Raw genomic sequence first — 18,045 nt, forward strand, 5'->3', positions numbered from 1 at the left:
CAGGAAGGGGATTCAGGGGAGCTACTGAGTTCTTCTCTGGCTTGGATTTTAACTTTTGGGGACCATGATGCTCGCTGGGGAGAGCATTACAAATATCCAGGATACATTTTTTGAGGAGTAGGGAAATACAAAATTGACCAACATTAATCAGGGAACGATACTATAACTGCTGACCTGCCAACCAGCAAGCCCAAGAGGTTCAGTGGTTTAGACCACAGTGCCACCTGTTCCCTCATTTACCTTACTGTAACCACAGAGAACGATAAAGTGAGAGGCGGGAGAAAATCAGATTTGTTGATAGTTATTTACTGCACAGTCCTGTAAAAGAAATTGTTTAAAATCTCAAAGCGTTGGGGTTCTAGAGCAAATTGCAGTAAGCAGGCATAGCAATTGTACTTTCGTATTGGCAAAGGGCAGTGAATGCAAGCAGAAACTCAGGTGGATCGTGCCCACCGGCCCACCTCTAATTCCATGTGTTTATGCAAACTCACATGCAGAGCCTACTATACATGTGCACACTGTGTGTGCATAGACTAAGTCCATGTGTGATCTGCTCCCTAGATAATATCCAGACTGACAAAGGGTTTGGATCAACCCAGAAGCTTCCTTGCAACTTCTTCTTCTTCTTGGCCCCAATAAAGGTGTTAAGCTGCTGTTCCTTTAGATTCTTACCATACTGTTCCTTTGATGTTAGAAAACCTTTCATTTCAAAGAGAGGTGGCATTGATAGGCATAGGAGAGGGGTCAGGGAAGAGATCTTCAAAGCCAGGAGGTGAACCTGGCCAGACTTCCGAAATGTGCAGCCTCCTTCATTTTTACTCAGTGACGGTTCACGGAAACACACAGTTAGCTACAGAGAGAGGCAAAGAAGTAGGCTTCTGTAGGCAAGGGCTGTTCCGAACGCTCATCCTAGGGACCCCTCCAGGCAAGCCATTTATTGAGAATCCTGCATGGCAGGCTTGTGGGTGGGCGGCTCTGGAGCAGAGGTGCTGGGGTTCTTCACTGCAGGGGCAGGATAGAGATGGGCTGAGCACCCTTTTCCTTACTCAGTCTCTCTTTGCAGGCCTCCTCGGTCCACCCTCCCCTCCTTTGCCTCGCTGTTCCAGGGCACAGGGCCCAGTTTGGGCGACTGGGTGCAGGAGCTGAATGCCCTGGCCGAGGGCTCGAGAACCTCAGCAGGCGGAGAGGAGCAGCTGTTCCTGCAGGTATGTGGATGGGTGGGGAGGGGAAGAGAGAGACAAGATTGGAGTGGCACTCTGGCTGCAAAGGCAGACAGGAAGTCATAGAAAGAGGAGAGAGATATGGGTCACAGTTTCAGTCAGCTTCGTGGCGTTACTCTCATTAGGCAGCAGGCCCAGGCCTACCATAAAGCGAAGACAAGCAGCTGCTTCAGGCGGGAGCTGTTGGGTGTCAGCAACAACATCCCACCACTGTTCCTCCTGAGGTCACCCACCCCTTAAATCAGCGTTTCCCAGAGTGGGGGTACGGCTCCCTGCAGGGTGATGGGATTGCCTGGGGGGGTGCAAAGAGGCAAGGGGGATGGGGGCACTGGAGGTGTAAATGACTGTCAGAGTTTGAAAAGCTAGAATCACGCGATCAGGTCATCCATTCTGTTGAATTAATCAAACCAAATAGTTTTAACTGGGGTTTGATTGAATGTGCAATTAATTGTTACTGTTTTGAATTTTATTGTATTGTTATCTTCCTTAGTGGGTCGTGCAAACTTCTACTCTGTACAGTGGTACCTTGGGTTACAGACGCTTCAGGTTACAGACGCTTCAGGTTACAGAGTCTGCTAACCCAGAAATAGTACCTCAGGTTAAGAACTTTGCTTCAGGATGTGAACAGAAATTGTGCTCCGGCGGCAGTGGGAGGCCCCATTAGCTAAAGTGGTACCTCAGGTTAAGAACAGTTTCAGGTTAAGAACGGACCTCCAGAACGAATTAAGTTCTTAACCCGAGGTACCACTATATAATGCATTTTATAGGATAGGAGGCACTTGAGATGAGTTTATGAAAGATTGGGAACCACTGCCCTAAGCTAACTGCCAGGGCTTGAAGTAAGAGCTGACTGCCAGCCAGCCAGTGAACAGTCACTTTCTGTTCGTGCAACAAGAGTGGGAAGAAGCCTCCTCGTCCTTTTCCCTGAGCAGCAAAGTATCTTGGCTTTTCTCCCAGGGGACCCACGGTTCATTTGCAGCTTTCTGCTCCTCCCCCAATATAAGTGAGAAGCACTTTGGTGCCATTAATGCAGCGGTTTGACTTCACCCCTAGAGGCATACTCCATTGTCCCCCGTGACAGACAGATGCCAACAACCATAAAGCACTGGGGGAAGCTGCATTTAGGGCACTGACACAAATCGCCCCTGTGATGGCATCCAGATGGTTTTTGTGCAGCGTTTTACGTGTTGCTGAAAGACACAGAATATCGATCAGTGGTGCAGTGAAGCACCCCCTTGTTTCACAGCTAAGCCGAGGAACAGGCAGATTACATCACATTAGCAAGCATGGCTAAAGGTTAAACCAGAGGTCAGCAACCTTTTTCAGCCGTGGGCCTGTCCACCGTCTCTCAGACCATGTGGTGTGCCGGACTATATTTTGGAAAAATAAAAAGAATAACAAATTCCTATGCCCCACAAATAACCCAGAGATGCATTTTAAATAAAAGGACACATTCTACTCATGTAAAAACACACTGATTCCCGGACCGTCTGCAGGCTGGATTTCGAAGGTGATTGGGCTGCATCCAGCCCCCGGCCTTAGTTTACCTGCCCCTTGGCTAAACTGACCCTTTTATTTTGGGAGGAAATAACCCCCCCAATCCCTTCCCAACGAAAAACATGCAAGCTTTGGAGCCCAGTAGAACTCTTCGTCAGGATGGATATTCAGCAAAGCAGGGGAGTTAAAAATCTGGCTAGGGCTGCCAGGAGTCCAAAACATCCAGAGGACACCCAGTCTCTTTGTTCTCGAGGTCCTCCCATTATGCTCTTTCCAGTCATTCCTTGGCAGTTCTTCTGGTTTGGAACCGGTCAGCCACTTGACTTGCCAGGCCACTTGCCAGCCCCAAACAGACCTACCTATCGGCTCACTCTGAGCTATCCCTCTGCCTTCTTTCCAAACACAGCAGGCAGATGGGGAGGTGAAGGAGTTGCAGGAACAAGGGTGGATCTTCCTTCAGCAGCTGCGGAGAGAACTGGGCCTTCAGGATGCTTCCCCCGAAGCTGGGACAGAGGAGGAAGCCACCACTGCAGCCGCCACCACTCCCCAAGGTCTTGCCTTGAATGGTATGGAATGGGCCGTGGGGCAGGACCAGAAATGGGAAGGTGGGTGGGTGGCTTTGGGGCACTTGGAGGATGGTGTGCCAGAGCAGTCAATCCCTAGAATGAATCAAGAAGCTTACATTGCAGGGGTGGAGGGAGGCCAGATCTTTACATCCCTGCAGGCCAACGTTGGCAGGTGGGCAGCGCCACCAGCCCGTCAATCTTCTGGTGTTATGATGGCCTGTGTTCGAGAAGGGTCTGCTCCACTAGCGCATTCCTGCAGCGCCCAGCGGGATGGAACTCTCCGCTCACCAGCACATGGGCACCATTTGGCCTGGAATGGCCCTGCTTTGCACTATCCCATGGTCAATTTCAAATGCTGGTTTTAACCCATAACCCAGTGTTTTACAGAGCGCCTTGGATGGCTCCGTCAGAGCAGGAGACTCTTAATCTCTCTTTTTTATTAATAAGATATTTATTAAAGTTTTCAATATATTACAAAAATTAGAAAGAATAAAGAAAAGGAAAAAGAAAAGGAAAATACAAAATAGAAACAGTTAAAAACAAAGCAGTCTTTCCATATCTTATCTTTCATTTACTTGTTTCCCTGACCTCCTCACACCTCCCTTTCTTGCATTCCAGTTTAATTGGTTAATTCAGCAAACCCTTTCCCTCTTTAATTTTATCTTATCTTTTATCTTAATATATTATAACTTTGAATTATCACCTGTTAACAATCCATTTTTTCATATTCCTTAACATTGCTGCTAAAAAATCCCACTTAACTTCAATCCAGCATCATTCTAACATTCATTAATTTTACAGTGTTTCTGTAAATAGTCTTTAAATTTCTTCCAATCTTCTTCCACTGACTCTTCTCCCTGGTCTCGGATTCTGCCGGTCATTTCCGCCAATTCCATATAGTCCATCACCTTCATCTGCCATTCTTCCAGAGTGGGTAATTCTTGTGTCTTCCACAAGACAATCTCAGGGTTGTGGGTTCGAGCCCCACATTGGGCAAAAGATCCCTGCATTGCAGGGGTTTGGACTAGGTGCCCTCATGGTCCCTTACAATTCTGTGATTTAATTAAAGCCTCGTGAGCCTGCCTGGGCCCTTCTGCATGCAAGGCATATTCTCTGACACTAAGCTGTGGCCCTTCTGTAATTTGGTTTGGTGCTTGGTTGTTGTTTTTTAATCAGTTCACATAATAACCGGAGACTTTCATAGTTGGCATCTAACAAATAAAAGAATAGCAATGGTGATACCTATTCAGAATTCTACCCCGAGGAAACAGTGGAACCGTCATTGGCAGAATTTCTCCACTTCTCCCTATCCGCCCTCTTTCCCTTGTTTCCCCTCCCCAGCTGTCCCCCTCCACCCCCACCCCCACCCCCGGTGGTAATTAGGATTAAGGAAAAAAGATCCCCTTGTCCAGCCTTCACCAACCTGGTGCCCTCCAACTGCTGGCTGATGGGGAAGAAGAGAGATGGGTTATGAGCAAAGCAAGGCAGGCTAGCTTTGTTCTGTGACTTTCCCCATAGCTTCTCCCCAACTCTTAAACCTTCACTTTCCCATCTTGCTCTGTGGCAGACTCCCTGGCCAGCGAGGCCCACCCCCAGCGGGAAAAGCGCAGCCTTGGGAACGCGGGCCCCATTTGGGGAAAGGATGACACCTTCCCCCAAGGTAGGTTTGTCCCAGGCTTCCTCAAAACAGAAGGAGGGGAGGGGCCTTGGGTAAAGGGGTGGGGCCTAACAGTGTATGGGAGGGAACATCACCTGGTGGATCTAAGGGCAAAGCCTGGCAGCTTAGTATGGAGCAAAGAGGCCACATGTCCTCCTCTGCAGAGGAAAGTCCTCTATTGGATGGGCTGTCGGGAAGCCAGTCCTCTGTTTGAAGGGCTGTCCAGTCTAAGTCCAGTTTAAGAAGGTGAGCAATAGGGGCCTTGAAGTTGCCCATCAGCAGGTAACAGCTGGTTAGCAGACGGATCAGCCACACAGCTCACCTGATCATAGTCTTCTCTACAGTGAGATATATTTCACAGGCAACGACCAGTTTGTGCACAGCTTACTTTCTGAAGCACTGGACGCTCACATGAAATTTCGTATAATCGGAACACCCATTGAAAAAGCCCCCAAACACCCCATTCCGCCCATTTTGGTGATGTTTTTTGGTCCCTTTCAGGTTTGGTGTGATGCACACATGCACGGTCTCACACATATCAGACATGCCTAAAACGGTCGCTGCCTGTATTTATTTTTAAGTTAGAGCAATTATTTCCAAATGTGCATGTATAAATATAAATCATCATGGACAAGTATTTCGTAAGCTGCAAGGGAGCTATAGGCAGGGTGACCTTGGGGCAGAGGAAGGATCCCCCCCAACTCCCCCTCTGCTTTGCTTTCCTGACGAAAATCGTCCCCACCTGAAGCTGCCATTTGCCTTGGGAGGAAAGGTGCATCTCCAGAGCCCAGCAGCCTTCTCTCCAGCAAGAATATTCCCTTCTGCTCTGAAATACTTTGCCTGTTCTCTCCCAAATCTTCTATCCACCTGCCTCCCACCCCTCTCCCCTTCAGTTCCTGCTGCAGGCTCCAGCTGCCGGGGCGTCAATGAATCTGCCCAGCAGGTCCGTTCCGTGCGTGAGATGCACCTCTGGATCCTTCAAGTGCCTGAGAGGGACCTCGCCATGACCTTCCAGGAGGTGAGGAATGAGAGGATCTGTCAGTTGTGGTTTCTTTCCATTCTCATTTGTGCTCATCTTAAATTCAGATCTCCACATTCCCACATCAGTTTGCTGATCCCCCATACCGCCACAGTGCACGTGAAAATTCACGATGCTTTTGTCTGCCTAATATGTACACATTTTTGCAAGACAGTTTTCCCTAATATAATGCTCATAATGCAACGGTTGCCCTCCTCTGCACACGTTCCAGCTTGTCAACATCCTTCTTAAATTGTGGCACCCGGAATTAGACACAGGACTCCAGGTGTGCTCTGACCAAGGCAGAATAGAGCAGTAATATTATTTCCCTCAATCTGGACACTAGACGTCCATTGAATAGCACCAGCTGCATTTGATGCATTGCTCCATCCTACTCTGGAGGCCCAGCATAGCCACCAGGGCCAGTAGCCATTGATAGCCCTCCACTGCTGCCTTCAATGTCTTCGCCCCCCACTCGCTTCCTTAACTCTGTGCTGCTGCCGCCGTTGTTTTCTCGCTTTACGCCTCTTTGTCCTTTTCTCCAATCAGATCCTCGTGGATCTGGGCTCCAAGAACTCCAAGGGCCTATACAGGGCACGCGTCCAAGCCACCGTTGGACACAGATCCACCTCCTTCACCGGTCTCGTTGGCCTGGCCAGCGACTCTCTGTACCGCAGCATGCCTGGCCTCATTGCCCTCGCCCTGGAGAGCCTGAAGACCTAACCTGGCTGCTCCCAGCAGCAGTTGGACTAAAAGGACGCCCTGCGAAACCAGAGGACGAAGGCACAGAGATGCCGCACACCCCTCAGTGAGGCCCCCGTCCTCCAGGGTACAATGGCCTGGGAGTAAGGAAGTGTGGGGCAGGTCTGCTGATCTGCCCGTGCAGGGATGAGGGGCCTTTCCTAATCCGAGGGCCGCATTGCCTTGTTGGGAACCTTCTGGGAGCCACATGCCAGCGGAAGGCAAGGACAGGCAGAAGGGAGCAGAGGAACAGACTCTCTACCTTTGTGCATCTGGCTGCATTCCAGCCAGACAAAAACCACAAGTTTACATACACACACACACACACACACACACACAGCCATCCTTCCTCCAGGCAAACAAGAACCATTGTCAGTGATAAAAGACACATCCCAGCCAGGTCAAAACATTCAAAGAGGGGCAGGGCTGGGGAGGACTGCGATGGGGACGAGACATGGCTTAGGGGGAGGCCTGAAGGCAAGGGAGATGAGCCTGGGGGGCAGCATTCAGCCTCTCCAGGCCTCTTGGGTTCTTCATTGTACTAGTGTAAGGGCAGCTCAGAGCACAAGCTAGTCTTTCTCTGCACCAAACCACATTCTGATTTTCTTTTTCCATTTGCTTAAACTGGGCACTTTTATTCTGAAGAAAAAGCAGGCATGGGGCCCCAATACAGAAGATGCTCCTGGCCCAGATCACAGCCTCTCGCACCCAATTCCCTGCTGAAAAATCTGCCCCCTTCCAGGCTTCTGTTTACCCCGCAAGGCGCTGCTTGCAGGAAACAAATCCAGAGCAGACAAAATATCAGTTAGGTGATGATGATGATGGCAACTTTCAGGACCTGAAACCAGTTGAGGAGCCAGCCTCGTTTGGGGGCGGGGGGGGGGGGCAATGTCATCTAATTGCGACTTTCTCTTCCTAATAAAAGCAGCAGAAGTAGAATGTGGAGGGACCCCCATTGTCTAAGAAAGTGTCTCTGGGGCTGAGGGTGGCCGAGTAAAAGCCCTGCATTATGGGAAATATATTTATTTGTACAAAGGCTTGTTTTTGTAAGCAAATAAAATTATATTTTGTGGTATATCTTGTGGTGTGTTTTTTTTTAACCTTACAAAGTAACCGAAGCTTAGCAACTGGAAATCTTTCTCCCTCTCCTAAAAGAAAAGAGGATTCTCGCTAACCTGGTGAAGGCCAGACACTTTGGCAGGGAGCATCAGCCCCTGCCAGCGAAACCATCAGACTTCTGGTCCAGCGAGCTCTGTACTGTTTCCACTGGCTGGCAGCAGCTCTCTCTGGAATTTCATTAATCGCAGAGTTCTAAGATTGAGTTAACTCATCATTAGGAAAAACAGTATCCACAGGCTTGGTTGAGTGTCAGACCTAATGAATGCAGCAGCTCATTCCTGGTGGATTTCCTCCTTGAAAATCAGTTGCAGAGATTGAAAGTCCCTCTTCACAGCCATCTACGTCTCCAGGGCTTCCTACTAGCAATCTGAGACTGTGCCTGCATGCAGCCAACCTCTCCTCCACCCTTTTCATGCCTCTTCTGGGTCTGGGAGACGGGTGGGCAGGGGAGCTTGTAGTAGGAGGGGGAGACCCATGTGACACTTCACCAGTCAGATTCATCTCTGCTTCCTGGCCTCCTCCTCCTGATTCTGGACTTCTCTCTGCCGCAGACTCTCCCAGCTCACTAAGCCCTGTTACCCTTCAGCTTACGGCAACCTCTCCCCATCTTCTCCCTGTGACCACTCATTGTCCCACCACCACTCCCTGGGTGGGCTCTGAGCCACCTTCCCTTGGGGGTTCCACAACTAGTTCCTCCCACCATTCATCTGTGTTCCACCATTCATGACTCCAGCCATAGGAACATCAAAACTTGTCTTATAGGGAGTCAGACCATTGGTGCATCTAGCTCAGGACAGTCTACACTGACCGGCAGCAGCTCTCCAGGATGTCAGGCAGGGATATCTCCCAACCCAAGACTTATCTGGAGATGTCAGGGATTGAAACTGGGACCTTCTGCTTGCAATGCAGACACGCCACCCCCTAGCGGTGGTCGTTCCCACACAATGTCGCCACCTTAGCTCTGACCTCTGCTGCCCTGGGCCCCTTCCTTTGCTGACATGTGTGGGATGTGAAACACAAGAGCAGTCACGTACAACATTCCTAGAGTGAACGTGGGGAGGAATGTTTGTCCAGCCAGCAGGTAAACTTCCTGTTTCCTTCTAGGCTGGGACTGACTTCCTCTGCATGTGACTAGAGGTGGGCGTGGCCTCACCTGTGCAGGTAACGACAAAAGGGCAGGGCAGCCATCTCTCTGACTACTTTTGTCGAAAAAGCAACATCTGCTTAGCCAAGGATGCTCTCTTGGCCTCCAGCCAAGAGAGGACAAAGTGACTGTCTCCGTATGAGATAGTTTCCAGGTGTATGTTACTTTTCTAAGGTAAGTCTGCCTTCTGGGATCTGATTGTGAACAGAATGTGAGTGAGTAAACTCTTTTTATACTTTTATAGAAGACTGTCGTGTCTTATCTTTTATAAGGGAATAAGGGGAAAATACCAGAACAGTTATTATAGAGGCTTTAGCGAGCCTGAGCAAACGCATCCGCTGTGAGTTTAAAAAGGGGGGTGTTACTCTGCTAAATTGTGAAGTTGTTAACACAAGTTGGAAAGGCTATAATCAAACAATATATCCTCTCCTGCATCCCTGAACATTCCCACAACACGCAGCCCCTGGAAAGTTGCCTGTTGAGAAACAAAACTCTTGATCTAATGGGGGAGGCGATGGAGAGCCTGGCTCCCCAGCTGCCCAGGCGTTCCCTTCTTTTTCTGGCTTGGCTCAAGGGCAGCAGCTGTGCGATCGCATAACTCAGTGCTCAGAGATCTTGTTTCCACTGGGACAGGAAGCGACTGTCAGGGGAGCTTTAATGGATGAAGTGGACTGGGCAGTGCCCTGCGGGGTGGGGAGTGGGGGGCTTGCTTGGCGCAGCAGGCAAGCTCATGCACTTGGAGCCTGCAGAGGTGGCAGCGGTGACCCTGCTCCCACCCGAAAGAGCTTCCTTTCAAAGGCAGACGGGCTCTCGCATGCTTAATCTCACATCGGCAGAGCAGCCTAGTTAGCGGGCTGTCAGGACTTGGGGCCGCTTTGCAGGAGAGCTACCGGATTTAAGTAGAATTGTCGCACAGAGAGACACATCCAAGCTTCAGGATCTTGGCCTCCCTGAGAGATTTCAGGGTGTGTAAAAATAGGGATGGGAAGAAATGGATCCAGTTCACCTTTAAAGGCGACTTCAGCTCATTCTCCAAAATACCTGGACCGAAATGCAGCCATTCTTTGACGTTCCCACTTCTCTGAATTGCGATACAGTTCTCCATTTTGGTTGCTCTCGGTTTCTCCTTTTTCTTCATTTCAATTCTCCAGATTTTTGCTGAATTTTTTTTTTTAATTTAAAAGAAACCAAAACATGATGGAAATTCCTCATTTTCATGTACGGCACTGAAAGAGAATGTGATGAAAATGTTCTATAGATGGTATATTACACCGGTAAAATTAGCAAAAATGTACAAGACCTGTAATAAGTGTTGGAAATGTAAAGAAAAAGAGGGCTCATTTTACCATATGTGGTGGGATTGTAAGAGAGTGAAAGACTTCTGGGAAATGATATACAATGAGTTGAAAAAGATTTTAAAATATACTTTCACAAAGAAGCCGGAGGTCTTTCTGTTAGGTATTTTAGGAAAGGAGAAAATACAGTAAGTTTCTCCAATATGCAGTGACTGCTGCAAGAGTATTACTGGCACAAAAATGGAAACAACAGGAAATACCGACAATAGAAGATTGGAGATCTAAGTTGTTAGATTATGCTGAATTGGATAAGATGACTGGAAAGATTAGATACTTAAGAGACCAAAAGTTTACAGAAAACTGGGGGAAATTTGTTAAATATCTGGAGGAGATAAGTGATGGCCAAATAATGCTAGAAGGTTTTAAAAGGGCACTGTGAATATGTGAGAGACATTGTCAAAAGCAATGAAAGGAAAAAGATATAATTAATGACAATGGTAAAAAGGAAATGCAGAAATTAAGATTGGTCACGAAAGATTTACGGAAAAGCTGAAGGAAGTCCAAAAAGAAAGACCTGGAAAATTGAAATGTGAAATGTGAAAATAATGTATGTTTTGTTTTGTTTTGTTGTAAATTAATAAAAAATTATAAAAAAAAGGAAATTCCTCATTTTAGTGTAAAATTATCCTAATAAACATATTTTTTGTGTGCGGTTGTGACTAAAGCAATTTGCCTTTATGTAATGCTATGTGCCTTTTAATGCACACTTTCCCCTAACATTGTTCGGTTGAAGAGCGAGTGCAAATTTCAAACAATAGCAGCGTTTCTGGTGACATTGGTTTGAGGAGTGCAAAACAGGCAGTTTCTCGTTAAAATATTGTTAGAAAAAATACCCGCCGTCCCCATTGGGAGCAGAGCCACTGTGAACTTTTTGTTGAGTTTTGAACTTGCATGCAAATAAGGAATGAAGTTTAATAATCAGCCTCAGCATCATTTGGAGGCACCTGTTTAAGAACATAAGAGGAGCCTGCTGGATTAGACCAAATGGGGTCCACCTAGTCCAGAATCCTGTTCTCACAGTGGCCAACCATATGCCTGTGGGAAACCTGCAAACTGAATCCGAACACAAGACCACCACATATGATAAAAAGAACCTTCTTTCTCTTTACATTTCCAACACTTGTTTGATTTAGATTTATACATTTTTAAAAAAGTAATATTTATTAAATGTTTAATAGTTACAGAAAGAAAAAGGGTAAAAAAAGAAAAAACAGTAAAAAATTTAACAAACAATACATCAAAAATAGAAAGAAAAAACAATACAACAAAACAACAACAAAAAAACATTTAAAAACACATCCAAATTTCATATATTTATCTTTCATTTGCTTGTTTCCTCGACTTCCTCGCGCCTCCCTTTTTTGTATTCTAGTTCAAATAAGCTGGTTCAGCAAATCCTTTCCCTCTTTCTCAATTTTTGTTCTATAATTTATCTTAACACAGTTTAACTTTAAATTATCCACTTTAGCCCATTAACAATCAATTTTTGTATAATTCTTAATAACACTTCTGCTAAAACCATATAACTTCATTCCAGTATTCTTCTAACATTCAATAATTTTACATTCAATATTTCTGTAGATATACTTTAATTTTTTTCCAATCTTCTTCCATCGACTCTTCTCCCTGGTCTCAGATTCTGCCAGTCATTTCCGCCATTTCCATATAGTCCATCAGCTTCATCTGCCATTCTTCCCGGGTGGGTCTTTAAGAATCACATTATCAGAAAAGCATTGTTTAGATTTATACATTTTTGCCAGCTTACTCAGTGTTAGATACCAACGATATATCATTTTCATATAATTTTCTCTTAAACCATAACATGCGGTACATTTTATATCCCTATTCCACAATCGTTCCTATGGAAACTGCTCCATTTCTGCCCCCCAAACTGGTCCTGCAGCTCCATTCCACCTGATACCCCATAGTTTAATAATAATAATAATAATAATAATAATTTATTTATACCCCGCCCATCTGGCTGAGTTTCCCCAGCCACTCTGGGCGGCTCCCAATCAAGTGTTAAAAACAGTACAGCGTTACATATTAAAAACCTCCCTGTTTTTAATGTCTTCTGAATGTTAGGTAGTTGTTTATCTCTTTAACATCTGATGGGAGGGCGTTCCACAGGGCAGGCGCCACTAACCAAGAAGGCCCTCTGTCTGGTTCCCTGTAGCCTCACTTCTCGCAATGAGGGGACCGCCAGAAGGCCCTCGGCGCTGGAGCTCAGTGTCCGGGCCGGGCTGAATGATGGGGGTGGAGACGCTCCTTCAGGTATACAGGACCAAGGCTGTTTAGGGCTTTAAAGGTCAGCACCAACACTTTGAATTGTGCTTCACCACCTTCACTGGTTCTGATTTAAAGGAGAGGTAGAGCTGGGTGTCATCTGCATACTGATGAACACCCAGTCCAAACCCCCTGATGATCTCTCCCAGCGGCTTCATATAGATATTAAAAAGCAAGTTTGGCCACAGCACAAAAACTACACCTTGCCTACTGAGGGGTCAGGCTGGGATCGGGGTGCTTTGCCCCTCTGCTGGAGCCCCCCACGTGGGGCAGCTCAAGCCCTGCCAACTCTTTGTCCCTTGTTTACCCAGAGCAAAACATCCCTCTTGGCTCAGAGCAGGGAAGGAAGGGATAGATTTGCTGCCTCTTGTTCCTCAGTCCGGCAGCTATTTTCGAACTCTCCCTCTGCCTGCCCCTGCCAGCCTTGCAGCTGCCGCCATCTGTCCGCATTCTCAAGTGACGGTCCCAGCTCGGACTTCCGTCCCCTTCGGGTGGAAAACGGCTGAGGCATTTGGAGGGGGAGTTGGGCACAGAGACGGCACAGGCGACCCGGGTGCCAACATGGACAGGCGGACACTTGCTCTGCTCTGGGTTTTCATCCTCCCAGGTAAGGATGCAGCTGCCTGCCAGAGCCTGCAGACTTGGGCCTAGTGGGAGAAGCCACAGGAGGTGCTCCCAGCAAGAAGGTGGCTTCCAAAGCTGGGAGGCTTGGAGGTGGATATGCGGAACGGTTCGCTTCTATCATCTATCTATCATCTATCTATCTATCTATCTATCTATCTATCTATCTATATCTATCTATCTATCATCTATCTATCACCTATCTATCTATCATCTATCATCTATCTATCTATCTATCTATCATCTATCTATCTATATCTATCTATCTATCATCTATCTATCACCTATCTATCTATCATCTATCTATCTATCTATCTATCTATCATCTATATCTATCTATCTATCTATCTATCATCTATCTATCTATCTATATCTATCTATCTATCTATCTATCTATCTATCATCTATCTCTATCTATCATCTATCTATCTATCTATCTATCTATCTATCTATCTATCTGTCTGTCTGTCTGTCTGTCTGTCTGTCTGTCTGTCTATCTATCTATCTATCTATCTATCTATCTCTATCATCTATCTATCTATCTATCTATCTATCATCTATCTATCTATCTATCATCTATCATCTATCTATCTATATCATCTATCTATCTATCTATCTATCTATCTATCTATCATCTATCTATCATCTATCTCTATCTATCTATATCTATCTATCTATCTATCTATCTATCTATCATCTATCTATCATCTATCTATCTATCATCTATCATCTATCATCTATCTATCATCTATCTATCTATCTATCTATCTATCATCTATCTATCATCTATCTATCTATCTATCTATCTATCATCATCTATCGATCTATCATCTATCATCTATCATCTATCATCATCTATCTATATTTCAGGTTTATAGATTTCACTAATTTTACATTCACTTTGACATTTCAGAACTTTACCTCCTTCCCCCTCTTTCTGCAGTTCCTTAAATTTGTTTTTAACACATTCTGCATATCCAAATGAACTTAATTTGCTCATTTATTCATCTTCTTTAAATATATACTCTTATGAAACTGCAGGTTATTACAATAACCCTGCCAATGTTTTTATCCGTTTATAATTTATCTGTAAATATTCAATAAACCATTTCCATTCTTTTGTTTTTTAAAAATTGTTATCTTGATTTCTTCTTCTTCCGGTAACTTTTGCCATTTCTGCATATTCCATAAGTTTTTGTATCCATTCTTCCTTTACGGGGGTTTCTGCTTCTTTCCATTTTTGGGCAAGAAACAGTCTTGCTGCTGTAGTAGCATACATGAATAAGTTTCTATACATTTTACATAGTTCCCTATAATTCCCAAAAGAAAATCTTCTGGGTTTTTGTTTTGTTTTGTTTTAAAAATGTTATTTTAAACAGCCTTTTCATTTCATTATATATCCCCCTTCATGTTAAACCAGAACCCCCTGATTCTCGGCTTCCATGTAAAAAAAATAAATAAGCTTCTAGCATTTATCAAAGCTGATAGATGAGGCAAAACACATAGGCACAATTCTTATTTTCCATGTGAGAATTTTCACATTTTATTCCCCAAAATTCTTGTGGATACTTATCTTTCATGCCTTCTTAGAGAAAGGCATATTCTTGAACCTGGAAACTTCTTACCAGATGGTGGAGACAGGGAAGGGCTTTGGGCACTCTGCGTTTGCTCAGGGGAACTCTTTTCTTCTCATATTTCATGCTCCAGCGTGGGTGTTCTGGTACAGAGAGCATTCAAAGACAAGGGGGTTGTATTTCAGCTCCAGGTTCAGCTGAAGGGTTAAACTGAGAGCCGATGTGATGTAATGGTTGGTGTGTCAGACCAGGACCCAGGAGACAAGGGTTCGAATCCCCACCCGGCCAGAAAGCTCTGTGCGGTCTGTGTGTGTGGTTTGGGAGCTGCATGGTCAGGGGAAAAACAATGCTGTCCAGGGTTGTAAAGACTGCGGAGAGAATAATTGGGTGCACTCTTCCCACCTTGGATCAAATCTATGCTTCCAGGTGCCATAAGAAAGCTGCAGAGATAGTGCAGGATAGTGCACACCCCGGAAATGATCTCTTTCAGCTTCTGCCTTCTGGAAGAAGGTACAGTGTTATAAAGACTAGGACTAGCTGCCTGAGAAACAGTTTCTATCCAAATGCGATTTTGGTTTTAAATGCAGTATAAGGTAGTCTCTATGGGAGTATATTGTATTTAATTATGGGGTATCAGAGTTTTTAGGGGGCTAACCAGGCTGGGATTGCAGGCTTGCTGGTTTTTGAATGTCTGATGTAGATTTTTTCAATTTCGTTGTTCTGTATGGGACAATGAAAATAAAGATTATCGTATTGTATCGTATCGTAGCTCACAGGGTGCCACTGTCTCTCAGTTTAGCCTACCTCAAAGGGCTGTTGTGAGGAACTCTTTCTACTGATGTCAGCCAGGCACTGTCACTGCACTGTTTTCGGCACCTGCCAAAAACATTTTCACCTAGACAAGCCTACCCAGGTGGCGTGCTCTGGTCCGTGGGGTCATGAAGAGTAGGACACGACTAAAGAACTAAACAACAACACCCAGGTGTTCCGAAAGCTGGTGCGAGTTCTAATCTGTTTCTAGCCTACTGTTATTTTTGTTGTTGTTGTTGTTTAGTCGTTCAGTCGTGTCCGACTCTTCGTGACCCCATGGACCAGAGCACGCCAGGCACTCCTGTCTTCCACTGCCTCCCGCAGTTTGGTCAGGTTTATGTTTGTAGCTTCGAGAACACTGTCTAACCATCTCATTCTCTGTCGTCCCCTTCTCCTTGTGCCCTCCATCTTTCCCAGCATCAAGGTCTTTTCCAAGGAATCTTCTCTTCTCATGAGGTGGCCAAAGTATTGGAGCCTCAGCTTCAGGATCTGTCCTTCCAGTGAGCACTCAGGGCTGATTTCCTTAAGAATGGATGCGTTTGATCTTCTTGCAGTCCATGGGACTCTCAAGAGTCTCCTCCAGCAGCATAATTCAAAAGCGTCAATTCTTTTATTTTCTGTTATTTTAGCAAGTAGATAAATAGGTACCGCTCTGGCGGGAAGGTAAACGGCGTTTCCGTGCGTTGCTCTGGTTCGCCAGAAGCGGCTTAGTCCTGCTGGCCCCATGACCCGGAAGCTGTACGCCGGCTCCCTTGGCCAATAAAGTGAGATGAGCACTGCAACCCCTGAGTCAGCCACGACTGGACCTAATGGTCAGGGGTCCCTTTACCTACCCTTTTAATTCTGTTTGGGGGGAGGTTTTGCCTTGTTGTTTTTTTATTATGCATTTTTGTGTGTTTTTGTTGTATTTTGTGTGTGTGTGTGTGTGTGTGTGTGTGTGTGTGAACCACCCTGAGTTCTACAGATGAAGGGCGGTATACACATTTTAATAAATAAAAAAATAAAAACAAATGTCTGAGCTTGCAGGAAGGCTAATGAGCTGGAGCAAAGCTCTGCCACTTCTCTGGCCAGCTCCTGGGATGAACCACTGCAAAAGAGGGGTCTATCTGAGCTCCCCCTGCTTCTCTCCCCTTCCCTCCAGCAACCCTGGGCGTGAACATGGAGGAGAAGCTCATCAAGTACCTCTTTGAGGAGAATGGCTACAACAATAAACTGCGGCCCGTAGAATCCAAGGACGAAAGCGTCACCGTCTCCCTGGCGCTGACCCTCTCCAATCTCGTCTCCCTGGTGAGCCCACCTTCCGGGATCCGTCAGCAACTGCTCACCACTTGTTGTCTTACGTGAAGAGTGTAAGAGCCCCTCTGGATCAGCCCCCAAAAGGCCCATTTGGCCCAGCCTCCTGTTCCCCCACAGGGCCAACTGGATGCCTTTGGGAAGCCCATAGCCCCTCCCCACATCTTGCATTCGGAGGACATGAGGCAGGAGTTGGTAATGCAGGGAGCTGTGCACAAGCAAGCTGCCAGCTAGCTCTGCTGAGGCTCTTTTTATTAGCACAATATGCAAAACCAGTCAGATACATTTGGGACTGTGCCCTTTACATCTTCCAATTATGCGGTCGTGGGGTGGTACAAAGTTATTTTGACACCTGTTTCCACCATGTCACTTTCCCCTTGGACAATGAATAACGAAGGAGACAAAGGTCACAGACAGGACACGGCAGACCACTAAGAGAGCAAAGGTTAGATAGAGGGCATGATGTTCAGACAGCTGTGGCTTGTCTGCGGGTGGAAGTGTGCTCCACATCCGGCGGTCATTCCTTCAGGAGGTACACTGCTGTGGAACATGGACGCTCCATTTCACTGTTGTGGCTAGCAGCCGTTGGTAGACCTCACCTCCAGGATTTGGAAAGGACTAGCTGTCTTTAAAAGAGGGTTAGATGAATCCATAAAGGAGGAGAGGACCATCAAGGACTGCTAGTCCCAAATGGTCCGCCTCTACAGTCAGAGACAGTGATGCTTCTGAATACCAGTCGCTGGAAGCCACAGGAGGTCTGTGCTTGGATCCTGCATGTGGGTTCCCTCAGGCATCTGGCTGGCCAATGTGAGAACAGGATGCTGGACTGGAGAGACCATTGGCTTGATCCAGCAAGGTTCTTATTTTGTCCAAGCTCTGGTTTAAAACCACCTCAGGCAATGGCCATCACCGCAGGGCTACTGTATCTGCGTCCTGTGTTGCAGATCCTGCCCTGCTGGTTAGATCAGATTATCCCCAAAGCCCGTCCCAATTTTACAATTGCAATCCCCATAAATTTATTGTGTGCATTCTGAAGAACCGTTGCCTTTTGTCTGGGGTAGATGGACCAACGGTTTGCTTTGGTGTGATGCAATTTCCTGTGTTCCTGTTCCCCTCTTCTCCTCCTCCTAATCGGAGCAGCCTA

General features: G+C 46.2%; 2 protein-coding genes across 5 annotated transcripts in view; both read left to right on the top strand.

Moving 5' to 3' along the window:
- Window positions 1-7,774, top strand: part of PRSS56 (serine protease 56) — a 29,930-nt gene extending 22,156 nt beyond the window's left edge. For 2 of the 4 annotated variants that reach the window (XR_014511723.1, XM_083442071.1), the window contains exons 13-17: window positions 1,064-1,205; window positions 3,124-3,283; window positions 4,851-4,943; window positions 5,834-5,958; window positions 6,508-7,774. Coding sequence is in view for 3 of the 4 variants with exons in the window: in XM_083442071.1 (XP_083298197.1) it covers window positions 1,064-1,205; window positions 3,124-3,283; window positions 4,851-4,943; window positions 5,834-5,958; window positions 6,508-6,681 (694 nt within the window). In the remaining variant the exon portion in view is untranslated. The remainder of the gene's footprint in view (window positions 1-1,063; window positions 1,206-3,123; window positions 3,284-4,850; window positions 4,944-5,833; window positions 5,959-6,507) is intronic. The other 2 variants (XM_083442072.1, XM_083442073.1) reach the window with 2 other exon arrangements.
- Window positions 7,775-13,104: 5,330 nt separating this feature from the next.
- The window catches only part of CHRND (cholinergic receptor nicotinic delta subunit), a 31,029-nt gene continuing 26,088 nt past the window's right edge, over window positions 13,105-18,045 (top strand). The window contains exons 1-2 of the mRNA XM_083442252.1: window positions 13,105-13,210; window positions 16,750-16,895. Of these exons, the coding sequence (XP_083298378.1) occupies window positions 13,165-13,210; window positions 16,750-16,895 (192 nt within the window). The 5' untranslated portion in view covers window positions 13,105-13,164. The remainder of the gene's footprint in view (window positions 13,211-16,749; window positions 16,896-18,045) is intronic.

This window comes from Podarcis tiliguerta (genome assembly GCF_965153285.1).
Source record: "Podarcis tiliguerta genome assembly, chromosome: 5".
Taxonomy (NCBI): Eukaryota; Metazoa; Chordata; class Lepidosauria; order Squamata; family Lacertidae; genus Podarcis; species Podarcis tiliguerta.